The sequence below is a fragment of the Ambystoma mexicanum genome, chromosome 8 (assembly GCF_040938575.1).
Source record: "Ambystoma mexicanum isolate Mex_15411 chromosome 8, UKY_AmexF1_1, whole genome shotgun sequence".
NCBI lineage: Eukaryota > Metazoa > Chordata > Amphibia > Caudata > Ambystomatidae > Ambystoma > Ambystoma mexicanum.
The window spans coordinates 1,424,502,274-1,424,521,538 of record NC_090929.1 but is presented as its reverse complement, the minus strand read 5'-3'; the positions used below and the strand labels follow the sequence as shown (position 1 = coordinate 1,424,521,538).

Here is a 19,265-nt window from a genome sequence, read left to right as displayed (position 1 = left end):
TGACTATGTAACTGTCACCTCTATTGAGGCAAATATTCGGGGCAACTACACATTTAAACACTATTACACAAATGTAAATACAGGGGAACTCTGCTTATTTCTAATGTAATTACAATTGCCCTCCACGTAGTGGATTCCAAGTGCATTTTGTCCTTCTAGTGAGGTGCAAGGAGCTGAGCAAATTTTTCGAGGGCGGGCTGACCCTCGAGCCCCCTGCGAAAAGTTGACATCTATAAATTAATGCTGTGAAGCAATAGATGTTGTGAATTAGTAAACTAACTTCAGCCACAATGACAATGGAGACGGTCATGGGGGAATTAAACGATTCCTGGGTGTGCAGAACAGGCAGAGGTAGCCCCCTCTATGCGCACTTTCTAATCCTCTTTCTGTGTCGAGCTTGGGCGTGGTTTGCTGCTGGATCCCGGAAGCAATGCGGATGTTGATGGTGTGTCAGCTGATAGTTGTCAGGTGACAGCAAAATAGTGTTCGTTCTATAGACTCGGGATAAGCGGTGTGTGACTAAGGTGCCCAGACCGCTATTACCATGGACGAGTCCAGTCCGCTAGTGTCCCCGGTGGGGAACGCTCCCGACCTACGCTTCCAGTCCTGTGCCTCCTCCCCGCCTGCTGCTGCTGGCCGTTTCCCTGCTATTCCAGGAGTGGTTGTGCGTGTACCTGCGCCGGCGTCTGGCCTGGTCTCTACGCCGGCGGTGGTGGGCGCTTCGCCTCCTGAATCCCCCAGCGGAGAACGACAGCCCCTACTAGACCGTTCCCTGGCCCGTCTACAGGCGGCCCAGGAACAGCGAGAAGAACGTAACGACTTCCCGGAGGATCCGGAGTTTGCAGACGTAGTGCGGCGGGCGGAGGCGGCCATCGAGCGTGGCATCTTTCCAGAGAGGATCTACCAGGGCTCAAGTGGGAGCTACTTCGTGAAAGACCCACAGGGGGTAAGTGCCGCAACCTATCCCGTATGGAGCCATCCAACAGGGCAGCACAGCTCGTTTGTACACTAATGGTTAAAGCAACGGTCGGACCCATTGTGTTTTTTAGTCTTGGCAGCTGGCTCACCCCCTTGGGAGTCCTTCCACAAACGCACTATGGTAGCGTCGCGCCCCAGTTTTTTGTGAAAAGTTCCATTCGTAAGAAATCCCTTTTGCCCCAACTACGCTGGTCTGTAATAGGGAGCCCCGCCACCCCCCTCGTTAAAGGTACACACAAGTAACTCTATGGATTGTAGGGAAACATACTATTTATTGTCCGCGATGATAGCACAAAACATCAGGTTTAAAAAATCTCATTTTACTTTGGTTCAGGATGTAAGTGCTAGCCACTTGCTCTCGGATGCTTGCTACATCACTCATAATCGTCTATTGGGGAAGTAGGTCAAGTTAGCCTTCAGCGAATGCCAACAGATTGCCTGCCCTAAAATAATTGCTCTGTATAGACGAGAGCCATCAGAGAGCAGAGCTTAACCGAATTGCTCAATACACATTTAAAGACTGGCTTACGAATGATTTTGTGTGTTTTCTACGTTATTGTAAGAATTACAACTGAGAATTCGTGATTGTGGCTCACAATTAGTGAGGTGTAGCCGTTTAAGTGCGCCCCAAAAGGTAAGACGTGCAACAAAAAGATGACTGCTTTTACTGAAAAATGTATTGTGCAGAAATTGGTTTCGATGTGCATTTATTTTTGCCACGAAAATCTTACTCGGCAATCATTAACCAATTGAGTCAACGGGCTGCAAGACACTACTCCCAAGAAAATAGTGGATGGCTTAATTTAAGTTGTGCTACTGTAGAACGAATATCTTGGTTGTAATATAAAAAAGAAAACATCACGTCTTAAACTGACATCGATGGGTATTCCGCTTGAAGCATTAATTGACATGTTAAGAAAACGATTCCCGAGCTCTTACGTTTCCCGTGGCCATGAAGTTATTTCAGGGGTCCTTTGATCCCACCATATAAAATAGTAATCTAACACTGGGCATGAATCAACACTGTTTTATTACAGCTGGGCAAGCACAAATCAAACAGAACAATGGACTGGAACTGATTGATTGAAAGCTGACATCAGGGCATACAGCGAACATTAGTTGTATACTTCGATTACAATGGTCAAGGCAATAGAAACAGTCGTAGTTCGTACTTTCCAACGTTCCCACGAAACTCATGGGCTCTACTACTTCAAATCCTTAGTGTTAAGTGTACTTTAGTAGTGCGTGATTGGAGAAAACAGGTAAACAGTATTCCAAAACATTGCTTCCCCATGTGGCACCACATTGTTTCTCGCACCTCCTGGAAACTATTTGCAATTAGTTGAATAACATTTTTGCTGAAAGCTGGGACTTTACTATTCTGCCAGTGGTCAGCACCATTACAAAAATAACTCTAGATACCCTGCTTCTGGTGGGAAGGGAGACATTCACACAGCACCTGTCCCTAACGGTCTTCGCAGACCTTGTGTTGGATGCTCTGAAGGCTGGCAACCTCCCAGGTACATGAAAACATACCTTCTAATTGGTCCTTACAGGCATGCCATTCTGTGCAGCTTCCCCATTCTATTCCTGGCTATGTGAACAGTTTGTTGGCTCAGGTCCACTTCCCCTATACCCCTGTGGAATTGGCTTGCCGCCCTGTCATTACATCACCCAGTGCTTTGTTAGCTGCTTTACCCTGGTCATGCCACGCAGCCCGAGCCTCGCCCCCCCCTCCTCCCTAATCTGTGGTGGGTTGAGCATGTGGTTAGGAACGTTTTCTGGGCGAGGCCCACCCTGGAGTTTCTCTGCTTAGTGCCTTTTACCCAGAACTTTACCCATGACTTTCCCTATCTCAAATTCTTTTTGCATAAGCTCTCTGTGCCAATGGTGAACACAATGCAACCTCACCCCTGTGTTTCCCAGCAAGGCCTTCATTCATAGCGTAGGTACAGTTTGTTTGGGTGCCCATGTTTGTCCCACCTAGGAGGTGCCCCACCCCTTCTTGCTTATTCCTGCAGGTGGTAGGTATGCCCCACTATCTGGCGCTCGAGTATCACCTTTAATACGTTCCCCCCCTTCGATGGGTCTTTTGACATCTTTCCCACTCAAATCCTTTCTCCTTTCCTTGCGCACCCAGATGCGTGTGACCCTGTTTATGTCCCCCCTCTTCTTCCTACCCGTGTCGGTATTCTCCAAACACTAATATCTTTTTTCCATCTGGTGAGCATTCGGCCCAGAGTGCTTCATTGTTTTCTAAATTTGGCAGTGGTGTTGCAAAGATCATTACTACATCGTTCTCACTCACACCTGGTGCCCTTCGTCTAACACTTTTCCATGCTCAATTTTTTTGCTGTCTTCATGTAACCTGCTTTTCTTTGGTGGCTCTGGCTCCACCCAATGATCCACCGACTGAGGATGGCCACAAGCAGCACGACAAGCATAGGGACAGTTACTTTGAACATTGCTGCCAGCCATTCTGGAACCCAGGCAAACAGTGAGTCCAACCATGTGTTTGACGTTGTATCAAGCATCTCTCATGTCATTCTTTCATGTATGGTTCGTATCTCAACAACGTCCGTGAGCGTCAAGTTGGCGGCATCATTCGCAGGTATTGCGGTGCAACATGTACTTCGGATCTTGTGAAACATGCCCCCCTCCATTGCAGTTATAATGTTCAACATATAACGATTTTGCAGGGGCATCAGTCGTAGGGCCATGAGCACTTTCCACACCGCGTTCAGTCCTTTTTCAGTAGCATTAGCCAATTGGAGCAGTTTGTAATAGGTGATCTGGAGCCGTTTTGCGTTGGCGGCTGTTTGCACCCCGGGAAGCAGTAGTGAACAAAAGAACACAGACGCTTTATTAAAGTTTCTAAAATGTGGTGGAAATGTGTCCAAGCTCTTGGTGGATGTAGTTGCTTGCTCTCTTCCTCCTCGTTATCTTCAATTGGCTCTTTTCTTTTATGCTTCAACGTCTGTGTGGAAAGTTCATCGAATGGCTTTGGTTCTGTGCGAGGCACCACCAATGCAGGGCTGTGGAGGGTCATAAATGTATATACTCCTCCCCAACCTGGTGGTAGTTGTGCGTATGCTCTTTTTCCGCTGGCCCACCAGAAGTCCATCACTGCCACTTGTCCCTTTCATGTCCAGTTGAATTCTTACAGAATATCCTTTTGTAGGCAATGAGCACCTGTTTTCCCTTTTGTGCTCCTTCAGTTTTAATAACATACGCTTGGTGGTTTCTCCCCTGGCCATGCTTTACAGCTGTCTGCATACGTTTCCTTCCCCTCATCTATCCATTTCACTTCTACGGTGGGCCCCTGGAACAGCTCTCTTGAGCTCTCTTGTTTTGCACAGTGAAATATGCATCAGACATCTCCCTTTCTCTACTGAAACATCTTGTGCCAGGAATTGTTTCAGTTTCCCTGCAAGGTGTGGGATGAGAGAGCACCGGCAACACGTGTCATTGGTCCTCCCCGCCCCACCTTCTTCATCTCCTTGTACCAGATATTCTCAGATGCAAGGTCTCATTCTTCCCGCTAGCACTGTAGATTTCTTTGATACTAGATATACTTCTTTTGATGTGTGTCTCCCCTTTCCCAGCAGCTGGAGTTCCCGTAATTCCCCAATTCTTTAGAAACCAGAAGAGGAAGAGAAGACTGATGACAGAACAATCCGTGCTCTCTAACATCTGCATCAAGTTTTGTTTTTCTCCCATTTCCCCCCCCCCCAGTGGTGTCTTGCCCATCTTCTCCTCCAGTTGTGGGTCTTCTGTAAAGTCTTTACTGCAGCACACAGTCGATGACAACTGGTTAATACTTCCCATTAAGTGACTCTTCTCTCTTGTCTTTCCGTAGTGCTGCTGTTGTCTCTATGGACGTCGGAAAGTTTAATCCATGCCCTTCTTTCTTTGATCTTTGCTGCTGCCGGGGTTGCGTCGATCACTTCAAAGGGGCCGCAAAACCTGTGCTCCTTCCACTTTCTCACCAAGTTGTGGATGAGAATTCTGTCGCCAGGATAGAATGGCTGTGCTTGCGGAAAGTCCTCTCCTTGATCTGCACTTGTGCACTCTTCAATGTTGGTCGGTCCGCTTGTAGGTCGCTGAACCTGGTGGCGGATGTATCATAGCACATGTTTCATTTCATCGTTGAGGATCTCTGAGCTAGGGTTAACATCTGAAATTGAGCGTGTAGGACAGATGGGCGCAAACATGCTTGTTACGATTTCGGGCAGAGTCAGATGGTGATCCGCACTAGGGGAATTGCGAATGGCAAAACACAGCAGTGGAAGGCAATAAAGCCAATTTTGACATAACGATGAGGTTAACTTTGCCAAGTGTGCCTTAAGCAAACCATTTAGTTTTGACAATCCTTTTTGCCTGTGGTCGACACGCTGTGCAAAGTATATGTTTTATCCCCAAGAGGTGTATTATTTCCGCAAGGAGATCGTTGGCAAAATGTTGGCCGTTATCCAACCTTTATTTCGTCACACACTCCCATTCTTGGAATCGCCTCCCTCACCAAGAATTTGACAGCATATTTTGCGTAATTTATTTGCACAGGGTCCCACCTCAAGCCAACGTGAGAAAGGACACATGCCGATTATCGTGTCCCTATAAGAGTCTCATCTGTCTTGCATATCAACATAGTCTACATGCAAGTGCAGGAAGGGCCCTTCCGACCTAGGTATTGTTTCCCTGATTGTTTTCAGAGTATAACCAGACAGACATTATTGACAAGTTATACAGATTCCTGTGAATTCAGCCACTTTCTCATGTAAATTTGACACATACCACCCTTTGTTTCTGCCGCTATTTTGTGTTTGGTAGATGGGCAGGGAAGTGCAGCTGTTCTAGTGCTACACTTAGTAATTTTTTGGGCAGAACAGGCTTTCCTGTACTTCTGCCTCCAGATTGTTTGTTGAGGACGGTGAGCACCCACGCTGTATCCAGAGGTCTTTTTCTTTTGGGGCCTCCCCTTGCAGCTCAATAATACATATATTTTTTCATTGTGCATTTAGTTTAATTTACAAAAACTTTAAGCACATAGAAGTATAAAAGGAAAGACATTTCTTATAAGTAAAAACTTTCCATGATCATCATGAACATTATGAATAAAAAATAATTATTTAAAAAAAACATTCCAATGGAGTCCCCCCACCCACCATTTCTTTCCATACTTCCAAGGGCAGCAGCGGTCATAACTATAGACTGAGCTCCACGTATCGTTGACCAAAATTGATCTTCAAGGAATCTGTTCATATTTATTACATATCCTGAATACCCTTTCACATAAGAATCGGCCAGTTCTGGACAAGCTGTTAATATGTGATGATAGGTCTCGACTTTTTTGTGACACAGTCTACAATGAGATACAGATTCATGTCCCCACGTATTCTTTAGTGGGAACAAGTTTAATCTTAGATATAGTGTTAAGCGTTTCAGCTCAATTGAGCAGGCCTTAGTCAAGTAACTGCATGGTCTGTAATGAGGAACATTCTGATAGTAGTATTCCTTGTCTCTTCTTCCTATGTAGTTTATCTATGTTCAGGGCCCTGTGTTTTTATTATCATTTTAAAATTTGGGGGGACAAAGCAAAGATATCTTGCTCAATGTCTAAATTTTTAGATCCTCGATTAAGGCATTTTTGCAATCGTCCTCCATGCTATCACCTAGCATTTGTAATAAAGCATTTGAGTTCTGGTCTGTTTTTAACAGTTTGGCGTATAACAATGTATGTCGTACACACCATACAGACTTTAGTGAGCAGAGCCCATACTGTAACATAATGTCTCAACCGGAACAGATTTCAGCAAATTGTAAGAAACCACTTGCCTTCAATTTTCTTTAACTATTGGACATGTGTAGTGGGCAGTGCATCGAGTGAGTACAGTAAAGTAGGACTTAAATCGATAGACTTCCAAGAAGCACTCAATATTGTGCCCTCCTCGACGCTCGATGTAGTTTTTTTAAGGCAAGCCATTTTTTCCATATTTTCCTCCCAACCAGTGCTTCGTAGTAAGAGGGAGGTGGTCTGATTTTAACAAAGTAACCCAAATATGTCATTTCTCTAATCCTTTCCTATTCTGTTTTATGAAGGTACCAGACAAAGGGATCTTTTTCAGAGGTGCCCTTACTCGAGCACATTCTTAGTCTTTTTATGTTTATCGTCATGCTCACATTAGCATATGATACCAACGCGTCTATTGGCACTGTATACCAATTGGGGTTTGGGCAAAGAGTATTAATTTGTCTGCATATGTTAGCATATTATTTGAGTACCATTTTTATCTTTGGGGGAAAATTGCAGACACGCTGCAGTTCATTCAACATCAGCAGTGTAGAGGTTATACAATACTGGACCCAGCACACAACCTTGATTTAGCCCCCAATTTGTTGGATAATAATTTGTATGTGCAGCTTCTAAGTTTAGACATATTGTAATGTAGGTGTGTGTGTGTGTACAATTGCTGTATGAAGTAAAGTAATGTTGGGTAAATTCCCCAATTCCTATGTTTTTCCCACAGTCTTGGTCTTGAAATAAGGTCAAAAGCCTTTGTGAAATCAACATAGCAACAATATAATTTAGTACACTTCCTATTTTCGTATTCCGCAATTAGGAATTGTAATCTGCAGATGTTGGTTAGGGTGATATAGGTTTTTCTAAAACCTGTTTGAAAAGGACTAAGTATTTGATTTTTCTTCCATCCACTCTGTAAATTCACCCGTATTATGCTGGCAAAGATCTTCTGACTTGTATCCATCATTGCCAAGAGGCGATAGTTGGTGGGAACCAATCTATCGCCCTTTTTTAAATGCATGCAAATATAATAGCCCACAATTCAGGTTGATCTTTTAACAATATAGTTGGAATTCCATAAGGGGCGGGTGCTTGCGAGGTCTTAATTTTTGTAATAATTATTAGCAGGTTTTCCTCTTGTATGTCTAAAACCCAAAAGTCTTCCTTTGTGTTTTACTAATGCTCTTCTCCATGCTATTTCCATCAGGACCAGTTTGAGTATCTGGGATATCCAAGGTAATATACAATTCCTGAATATACTTGGACCATGATTCTTGAAACTGGATTTAATTCAGTTGGAGACATAGATTTCCAAAAATCATTATAGTAGGACCAAAACAAGTGTGCGCTGTGAGTTTTTAACCATTTGAATGATTTAAGCCAATTTGAATTTCTTGTAGGAAGTTTGTTGTCTAAGCTAATTTCTATATTTTGTTTGCAAATTTGTTATATTTTTTTTATCATCACTATCTAATGCAGGATGAGCTTTTACTGCCGCTAGATCCTTACCCAGTAGGCATTTCTTTTAATCTGTGATGCTATCGAATGGTGCATTATCTCTGATAATGTCTTTTCTTTCTAGCCTTGTGATTTTCAGTCCCACTGGTCGAAATGATTATGGAGACCAATCGGCCCAATTAACCTTATTTGGAGCGTTTGCCGTGCTTTTTTGGTCATGCCACAATGCATTGTTCACAACTCTTATGTTTTTTTTGCTGACCAATGTAGTTGAGTTCCTTGTACGTTTGTAGCGATGTCTAACATTCTAGACCTGTTCACTGGGATAACTAACATATCAAAGTACCAAGTTAGGGTCACGTGATCACTTGGTGTTATGTGAAATTTGTGTAGGCCTGCATCTGACCTTTAAGACTGGGTCGGCAAGCACATAATAAATATGTGATCTTACAATTCCATTTAACCCAAGTTTAACTCTTGGGAGCCGATTTAATGGGCTGAAAGTCTAGAAATATCAAATCATAGTAATAAAAGAGAGTCTATGCCAGGAACAGTGGAACAGTGTACCTTGGTCTTAGTAGGAGTAGACAAATGTACATTTCTTTTATTAAAATACCTGCGACTACGATAGATCCTGTAGGGGTGTTTTCAAATGAGTGGTAAATTATATCATCTATAATTCCATGAGTCTGGTTTGTATACATTGATAACCATTATGCTATCTGATTGTTTTCTGATGATTGCAGGGTTCCTGCCACTACATAGGGTGAATATGAGGCCTTGGGGAAATGAGTTAAGATATGATTGGACTTCACTCTAATCGCTAAACCACTACTTGCCCGCCCCTTCTTGGAGGCGATAGCATTATTTGTGATGGTATGAAAGCCATCTATGGCGATTTTCTTTAAAAAAAATAAAAACATCAAGAAACTCCAAAGTCTTTAAACCCAGAGGATGGGCCAGGAATGATCGGTAGTCCTGCGTGTTCCAGGACATCCATTTTTGTTTCCTTGTAGTCCGGGAAAGTCAGTTTGCCCTGTTTGTTGGACGTTCTGGCTTTCAGTATTCTATTTCAGATATAGTAGGTCTTGCACTATCGGTTTTAACTTGTAGAGCTTGCAGGGCCTTGCTCTCAGATATTTCAGTTTTCGTATCAGCATATGCTTCCTTTTCTGTTGCAGTGGTTTTCACACTTCTTAGCTTCTTTGCTTTCCTGCATATTATCAAGGACAGACCCAATTGAGTAAAGAGGTTCCGCATGCATCTTCAGTAATGCCACCAAGGGTGAGGTGAATTCAACGAGTGCCCAGTTTGTGTGACTACCAACCAGTGGGAGCTCAATTTTTGGAATATCGGTTGTCATGATAACATCAAGGTATGGAAGCAGTTTGAAGATGGCCCGAAGACTAGATCTGTTTAAGAAGGGACTGTGATCCGTTGGATTTGTTTCCTCAAGGGTCATCCACTTCCCCAGATCTTTGAGGGCATCTGCAGTGATTATACGTTTGTCTAAAGGTATACCTGTACAAGTTACAAACTGAAAGTTTTCTGCCTGGCTGATTGAATGGCAGTCGTTTTTTCTTGTCCCCATGTACAATTTTTGGCATTGGGTACACTTTGAAGGACTGATTCGCATAGTGACATGTTTGCAGTATTCCTGCCCTGCTCTGGGCTTTTGTAACACAATCAAGCCTTTTGTATTGTCTGCATAGGTGCCATGCAATTTTACTTCATGAACTGTTCCATCAGATAATTTGTCACTGCAATTTGCTTCGCACCAGTTGTCGGAGTTTGTAAATCGATGCCAAGGACGTTGCATTTGTCTTTCTTTCCGCTGTTTTTGTAAAGGATTCAGGGTTGTCGAATTTCACCTTTTTTGTGGATTTCCCTGACTTTATGGCAAGCTTTTACTCAGTTGGAGGTGGTATGTGTATCTCCTCATAATCCCATCGTTATACGGGGCCACCACCGAATGCACTGAAGGACATGGGGCTGGTATGATTGTAGAGCCGCCTGCCTTTCTATCTGCTGGCACCAAGGTTTTTGTACATGTTTGTGAGATGTTGTTTTTCTTACCAATCAGTGTTTGATTGTATTTTTCTTGTCAGTCAATACTTTTTCAGTCACTTTGGTCAAACTTAATTTGACCTCTTGCTGATTTTTCACAAAAGTGTCAAGAAATGATGTTGAGGCGTCGACTTTAGAAATTACTGTAGTCGTGGCAGAGTCGAGTGCAGTCTCTGCAGGAAAGACTCCTTTCAGTGTTCCCAAGCGCTGAGTCTACCTTTGCTTTTCATCAGTGGGCGGATAGAAATACCCACCAGTACCGCGGAGCGGAGTCGTGGCAGAGTCGACTGCAGTCCCTGTCAGGACTGGCAGAGACATGGCCTCTGAACAAGACCACCACCAACAGCATTTCCAGGCAGAAACAACAAATGAGGGTGCCGAGGATGAGAAGAGGCGTCTAAGAAGCTCACGCCAAACACAACTGCCATCCTGCATCGCGCATATCCATGCCGGATGGTGCGACGGCGGATCAGACCTCCTCGAGCCCCGCCCGCGGGATCTGGATTGGTTGCAGAGCCAAGCCGCTCGCAGGACTCTCGAGCTCCCCCGGTGGCCAGCTCCACACACAAGCTGTCGCCCTCCAAGGGAGAAGGAAACTCAGGCAATTCCCCTAGGCTCGCCTTTGCAGCAGAAGAGTGGGAAAATGTTTACAACCCTCAGCCCTCGTATCAGAAAAATAAAAAAGGAAGAAATTCAAAACCTGACCGCTCAAGAGCAACTAGACAACCCTCCAATGGTGAAAAAAACCTCCACCAAAGGATCATCAAATAAAACCTGCAACGAAAACGGCAAAAGACCTGGGCAACCTAAAAAGGGGCCCCAAATGCCAGCTAATGGAAAAACTACAAAAACTACCCTCTGCAACCTTTTAAAAGAACTATTTGCGAGACAAGGAAAAAGAAAGCACAAGGTGCTTTCGGAACTTACAGATGATGAAATTCTGGAAGCTCTAACAGAACTTCAGCCAGCTATCAAAACACGAAAAACGTTATGCACCTTCTGCGACAGCGTTTCGCCGCCCATAAGTAAAATGGTACCAAACTTGGCGCCACAAGAGAAACCGCCTGCAAGCTCTTCCTTAGAGCATACTCCAAGTAAGCCTGGCGCCTCTGAGGCGGTCGCCACTCAGGATAAATCTCCGGAAAAACCACCGACAAATACAACACTCCTATCCTCCATAGATGAGAGGCCTGACCCCTCTCGTGCGCCCCTCTCTCCTGCTGCAGCACACCAAAATGATGACGAGGCTTTGGAAGATTCTCTTCCTAGTGACCTGCTCTCATCTACGCTGGGCAAGTCCAAAGATTCTCAAAAGACTAAAACCTCACTGGATCGCCACTGCAAAATAGCTGCTGATGGAGACTGGATGATTCCAGGAACTCAAAGACCGGCAAGAAGACTTTCTCTTCCGCACTTTCCCCGAGACACACGGCCTGCCCACAACCTACGAGACAGGCAATCAGATGGCATACCGCTTGGGACATAAACCAGAACCAAAACCCACGTCACTCAAATATACTCCAACAAAAAAACTGGACATGATGACGATAATGTCGGCAATCATGATTGCATTGGCGCCGTTCGGGAAACTTTATGAATCTCTCAACCAGACGCTAAAGGACCACACAACACTCATCGCCCTGATGCATACAAAAATGATTTTCGTTGAGGGTTTCATCACTGCAATAGAAAACAGCGTGCAACCCTGCCATGTTTTCCTAATCGGGCAAGCCTCTGCAAGCCAAGCCTCTGCAAACGACAAATCGGAAATACCTAAGACACAACACACAAGTGCCCAAACCCAAACTGATTCGGTGCAAGGGACAGCGCTGTTTGTTTTTTCAGGAACCCAACGAGTCTCCCATACTGGAAAAAATAAAACTGACTATACAAAACAAAAAGGCTGCACATGCAACGCAGTGCCGAGTAACGAGTCCTGCATCATAATTGACCCTCCTAACCACTCCAACACGTTTCAAAAAAATGAAAAACCTCAAAAACGAAACTAGTTTGTATTCAATCAGCAGAAATCGACAACTTCACTCTCACAAACCCCCCCCCCCTCGCTCCAAATTCAAAAATCACGAGGACAATTGATGACTTAATGGACGACAAAAGTGCAATGGACATCACCCTCCATCTCTCCCCAGAGGCAGGGCCGAACAAGACGCTGCAAACATGCGAACCAACCTCTGAGAGTACTTTTGAAAAAATGTAAACAAAACATCATCAAAAAAACACAGACGAAATAGCTCGACAGCCCCTGTCGTGAAACCAACTATTGAAGTCCGACCCTCAAAAGATCTTTTTCAATTAAAACAATCAGACCTCAATAACTACAGACACAAAAGAGCAAATGAAAGATCGGGTCCACAAGGGCCCGCCGCACTGAAGAGATTCGAAGACCACAGAAGTGTAGACTGGAAAGAAGCAGAGAGAGGTCAAAAGAAAGTTCGACCTGTTAGAGATTTCCCCAAAACAACACAAAGAATAACCATCTTCAAACTTGAACAAACAGAAAAAAACACAGACCCGATAACTCTGAACAGAGGAACCATCATGAAGATTATGAGAAGCATAAAAGATCACAAACAGCTAAGACCTGACGATATTGTTCTTGTTGAACCATACCACAAAGCCAGGATAGTAAAGGCCTATATACATTTAAAAGACTCTTCAAGACCAACTCTGTCCAGAGAAGATTCGGAACTCCTACTCAAAAAGGGATTTCTCTTAACTGTGTATTAAGACAACAAACCTTTTTCCGTCAAAGAAGCTGAAAATAAATCGTCAGGCAGCCAAAGGACGCACTTCAGGTCGAAAACAGCACGTTACCACCACCAAGAAACGCATAACGGTACTCCACTGAACCGACGGCCCACAAAGAAGAGCCGTAACTTATCAAATGCAGAAAAAGTAAGAACTATCAAAGTCCAGGAAAAGACACCCACCCCAACAAAGAAACTGGGAACAAAAAAACACCCAAACGCTAACACATCTCCTTTGCTCCGCTGAAACCGCTTTGGGCATGGATACCGAAACCCTCAAATTCCGGGGCCAGAAAATAGCAACCAGTAGTGAGGCAAAAAAGACATGAAACCCCAAGGCCCGAAAAAGGAAAGAATTGCACCGGCCTCACTAAAACTAGGATCATGGAACACAAGGGGCTTCAAACACCTAACTACACCCGGAGATACCAACCTGAGAGTATATGACATCCTAGCACTTCAGGAGACCTGATTACAGACGCACCAGCCATGGACAGATACGCAATGGAAATCGCGCCAGCTAAGAGAGTCTTGATAGGCCGACCATCAGCCGGACTCCTGATTGCAGTCCGAACAGGTTGTGGCCTGGAAATCCTAAAGCACTATTTTTCCCAAAGCCACCTTCGATCCAAGTGGAGTGGACCAGGACTGACCCAACGACTAAGAAGACTGAGAAAATCACTATGGTGATAATAACCGTCTACTGGGATCCTAAAGCAATCGGATGAGAGATTCCTACGGACATTGGAATCCGAAATGGACGATACTCAAGCCAACACAGAAACTATGTTGATCGTCATATGCGGAGACCTAAATGCGTCATGCCCAAACCCAAAAGAACATCTCTCCATAACGAATGGAAAACAGAGGGGTGACTCAAGAGGACACAAATGGGTAAAATTGATGGACTCCAGACTGATCCGTAACGCTGACCCAATCTCCTCCAAGCCATCCCAAATACCCACCTGGGAAAGAGGTAACCAAAATGCAACCATAGATTACATCTTTGCCTCTGAGGCTATGCTCAACTTACTAACATCCTTCAATGCTACACAGGCCAAGGCAAGCGATCATAACATCTTGGAAATGTCATGGTGGTCGTACAGACCTCCAAATCTAACAATGCACAAAACAGTGGAAGCCACCAACCAAGGAAATCGTCTCCGTTTAACATAGGAAAGAATTCTGGAACTATCCAGGAAATGCAAAGAAAAAATGAGCTCCTCCAAAAAACATCAAAGCTCTCCCTCAACTGACTACCAACCACTATTTATACCATACCAAGTGGGGGATCAAAAAAAGCAGGAAGAGCTATACAAGGCTGGCACTATTACGATAAACTTCTGGTCGAGAAACGCTGTGTCTGTAAGAAACTCAAATGCCAAGCAAACAAATCAAACTCGCCAACATTCAAGAAACTCTCAAGAGGAGGCAAAGAGATACACTGGCTGGCTCAAATTCTATCGAGCAACTCTTTACCAGCAAGACTCGGAGTCGTTGCTAAGAAGGGTAAATGGCAAAAACTCTTGAATTTTGGGACCTCATAAAAGAAACCGGAAAAGCCACAAATCCTCCAACAACCAACGCCGTGAACGAGGAAAGCTGGACAAAACATTTCAACAGTCTATTCCAGAAGCCGGCCAACGAATTACAGCTAATCCGCCCACGAGGAACAACACAGTGGGAAGACTTCTCTAATGAAGCGGACAGAACAAGAGCATTTCAGAAGTTAAAACAATCGAGAGTCCCAGGTCCAGACGGGATAACGAACATTGATCTGAAAAACAACCAAGGCTCATGGGCACCTTCATCAGCAGTGTGTTCAAAGAGATCCGCCTTACAATTCCCAGTTCTTGGTCCTCAGCAACAGTCGTAGCCAGTTTCAAAAAGGGCGACAGATCAGACCCGTCAAATAGCGCCCCATTGCCCTGCTAGACACAATAGGAAAAATCTACGGCTCATGCCTTCTAGAAAGCTTCCAACGCTGGGCGATAACATTCTGCATGCAATGACCCTTTCCAAGTGGGTTTCACCAAGAACGTCGGGACTTCAACAAATATTATGTATTGAGCATAATAAAAAGCATCTCAAGAGCTCAAGGAAAAAAGGTATATCTGGCCTTTGTCGACTTAACCCACGCATTCGACAAAATTGATCGTGATCTCTAAGCTAGTCACATGTAATTGTCCCGACCAGATCCTGGATCCCATCATCGCTCTACACTCAAACGATAAGAGTAAAGCTCAATCAAAAAGAAACACTTTCCGAAGAAATCCCGACAGATAGAGGAGTGAAGCACGGTTTCCCTTTGGCACCCGTGCTCTTTACAGCTTTTCTTGGAGACTACAAAGAGACCTGCATAGTGCTAAGAATATTTCCACCAAAAATAGGGGAGACCGAAGTCTCCAGGCTCCTATACGCATATGATATCATTCTGATCGACCAGACGCCGATAGGTCTCCAACGCCACTTATATAACGAAAAATAATCTGGAGATCAACAAAGAAAAAAACAAAATCGTGATGCTCTAAACAGTTACAAAAGCAAACAGAAAACCCAATTATTGGACGATCGAATCAACCAGAATCGAACAAGTAAAAGAATTCAAGTACCTAGGGGGTCATGATCGACAGTTCGGCAGCGAGTCAAGCATGCAGACAAACCTCTGGGGGAAAAAACTTGGAAACTTACTTCCCAGGCAAAGGCAATGGACCGGAAATTCGCCCGCTTCTCTTTTATGCCAGTGATAAAGTACTACAAAGGGAAAGTAATTCCATCTGTGACCTATGGAGGAGAAGGTATGCCGACAATTCCCTCAGCTATTTGGGCCAAAATTACTTTTGGCGTGAAGTACTACGACTGCCAAAGTCAACAGCAATACCAACCATCAGAAGGGAACTGGGCCTACTATCGCTAAAAGCTTCAGTCGATTGGAATGAAATGGCGCTATACAGGAAAGTGATCATGTCAGATTCAGCTCCGCAATACCAACTGATAAAACAAGAAGTAGTCACCGCAAAGTGCAAAATGTTATCAACCTGTGCACACAAGAAGAGAATCCAACTGGAGCAAACTGGGTCCTTCCTTTTGCCCGGATACCACCTTATGCTCTCTTCTGGTAAATATGCTGCTTCTTTGGCTACCCTATCGGCCATTTTGTTTCCCATTTGGTTTTCCTGTGGTTTTCCTGTGTGGGAGCGGCACATATTAGTATGGCCACCACTGCTGGCACCTTTAGTGCCTCAATGAGTTGCCCTAGCAGTTCTGCGTGTTGCAATGGGGACACGTCACTCGTCCTGAATCCCTTTCTTTCCCATTATGTCAATCCTGAATGTATTGTTGATGTAACGTAGGCAGCCAGACAATATATTTGCTGCATGTCCGTCTGTCCTATTTAGTGCACTGATCATGACTACCAACTCTGCACCTGTGCTGAGTAATGGGAGGGTAATCGCAGTTGGGATGCTATTATATATTCCCCATTCCTGTAACATACTACCGCTGCTCCAGTATGTCTCCTGCCAGTATCAGGGTCTATAATTGAGGACCTGTCAATATATGCCATGTTTGCCCCTTCTATCTCTTCTTTAAAGGAATAGTGCGCTCAGAAATATTATTGTCCCGAGGGTTCGGGCATGTGTTTTGAAGCATATGTTTATCGATCGTACATACATTTCCTATGCACCTTACCATAGTTTTCCTCTTTTGTACACATGTGAAATCAGGCAGCAGGGCGCGGCCATCTTGTGATAATCTTATCCGTTGCTGCATCGCCCAAGCAGGACTGCCCTGGCGGCACTAAATCATATCCCCCGCCCCTGAGGCTGACCTCACCAAACAGTGATATTCTCCTCCTATCTCCAGGACGTTACTGGGCAGCGTAGCCAAACGCGCCCAGTCATCACCTACATGACGTGACGCAGAACCCGGAAACCAACACACATCATCTCACAACACAGCACGTCACAATTCGGAATATAAAACTATAATTTAAAAGGAAATAGCAAGACTGTACAATTTCTTTTATTTCACAATAAACGCTCCGAGAACATCCAGCAATTGCCATATTCAATCAAATGGGTATTTTTTTTTTTTCCAGTCTCGATCTGCAAATGTTTATTGTGAGTCATGCAGTGTTCCTTTTTGGTAAAAGAAGCACTTCGGACGCACTGTGAATCGCAAGGCTTGTGCATCAGCTTGGCGCTAGGCCACCGTAAATGATGTTGGGTTGCTCCTAATCGCCGGTACCGCGTAAGGGCATATGGGCCTGTGGCGATTGTCCCAGAAAAGAGTCATTGATATCCAGCTATTGACGTGTATCTGCAGCTGCCGGTTGAAAAACCTGTCAGTTGGTATCTGGAATCGATGACAATCGCAGAAAGGCAGGATGTAGCTGTTTTGAAAACATAACAGAAATGTGTCTCTGTAGCCGATCTTTATTACAATTTATCATTTTACCCATTAATTCGGCCCTGTAACGATGAACACGGACGTGAAACAATGGGAAAACAGAGAAAACAACGTCAAAAGTAGTCTACAATTTGCTTCGGGGGATAGTGCTATGGAGTATGTTCAGCTCGAAATGGGATGCGGAAGCTGCCGCTACAATTCGAGGAACACATAGACGGCATTTTAATTAAATATTAGCGTTGAACCTGGGGGAACCGAGTGGTGGTCGACATGCATCTCGATGCTGGACTGCCCATGTGCCCGGTAGAAAGACCACTACACACAAAGGTTGTACTTGCGTTTCATTGCAATATGCCACACAGAACAAATGAGTAAAATGTAACCCAGAAATAACTTACATTATATTCTGCATTTCCATTCTCTTGGCGTAAGGCAGACCGTAACGCAGACTCTGTTCAGATCAACGATTTTTCATATACTGAAATTATATGTTCCTTTGACCAGTTTTTGAATGGTGAACCTTATCAAATCTGACATTATTACACCCCTCCCTTAATTCAATTCCTTTCGGAATGGTCCTTTCTGTCAAGGTCGAAAAACAATTGAACCTAATACTGTGTGCGATGCGGAGGCTTCCTCAGCTCGCAAGCCAAAATTCGAAGCTGGTGACCTTCACTCAGAATGCAGATACATTCTTAGTTCGCAACATCTTGTCTCGGCGCATCCATGAGAAGGACTTGTGAGGTACAGGCACAGGAGGAAAAATGTGGGCGGTGTCAGTGCTCGCTGCTGAGGTGTAGGGCAAACTTCGTAATAACACAATGCTGCCTAGTCCAAAGTTGGAGTCGAAGGTACACAAAATGGAGTCCAAGTATGTCTAGCAATAACCCCACCTCTGCTTATGTCAGGGCCTTCTTCCCCGTGGCAGCAGAAGGGCAAAACAGGTGCCCCCCACGAGTGCAAGAGCAGGATGTCACTTTTGCATATAATGTATGGGGGCCGGGAGCTCAACCGACCCACTCCGTCCTTACATTAGCAACAACCCCCAACACATGCCCCCATGAATATATTGATCAGAGTGCTTCTATTTCTCACCAACAACCCACTTTGATGCACTGTTTTGCTCACAGTCCGTAGTTCTTGCGTGCCAAGTATCTTATCAAGCCTAGGTCTCATCCCTTTTGTGGGACGAGTAGTTATTCAGCTATTTGGGCAACTGTTTGCTAAGACAACAGCAGGACCTCCGTCAATTGTATTGATGCTTCAGTTTGTCATTTCAGCGGCTGTTACTTGAACATGATTCGGAGAAAACATCAATGTCGACTGGTTTTTGGGTGGCCGTTTTTTGTTGGATGTCGATTGTGTCAAGTGGTCTGCGACTAATTCAAATGCATCTTCATTACATTCAGTTTCATCTTCATATGGTGGAGCAGTCGCATTGTAGCAATGGTCCAACAACACTTTGCTGGCTTCGCCGGTCACATTAAATTCATTTTCTGGCCATTGGGCTAAAGCATTTCGAGTCTGCTTATTGATTTGAACATGCTGCGCCTCAAATAATAGTTGCTTCATGGTGAAATCAGTTTGGCAAGCAACATCTCTGATTTCTGTAGCTGTCTGTGTCTGCATAGTTCGTACACCATCGGGCAACTAGAGGACGGGTTGGAAAAAGATGTTCAATGTAAATACAACATACAGTATTGGACAATTTACATTAAAAAAGCATGTTATGAAGGCACCAGCACAAAACACTGTTTAATAAATGAAATTGTTTGTAAATTACC

At 44.3% G+C, this 19,265-nt stretch overlaps 1 protein-coding gene across 3 annotated transcripts in view; it reads left to right on the top strand.

Moving 5' to 3' along the window:
* Positions 1-458: 458 nt before the first annotated feature.
* The window catches only part of PI4K2A (phosphatidylinositol 4-kinase type 2 alpha), a 362,467-nt gene continuing 343,660 nt past the window's right edge, over positions 459-19,265 (top strand). For all 3 annotated transcript variants that reach the window (XM_069611565.1, XM_069611564.1, XM_069611566.1), the window contains exon 1: positions 459-946. In XM_069611565.1, the coding sequence (XP_069467666.1) occupies positions 545-946 (402 nt within the window). In that variant the 5' untranslated portion in view covers positions 459-544. The remainder of the gene's footprint in view (positions 947-19,265) is intronic.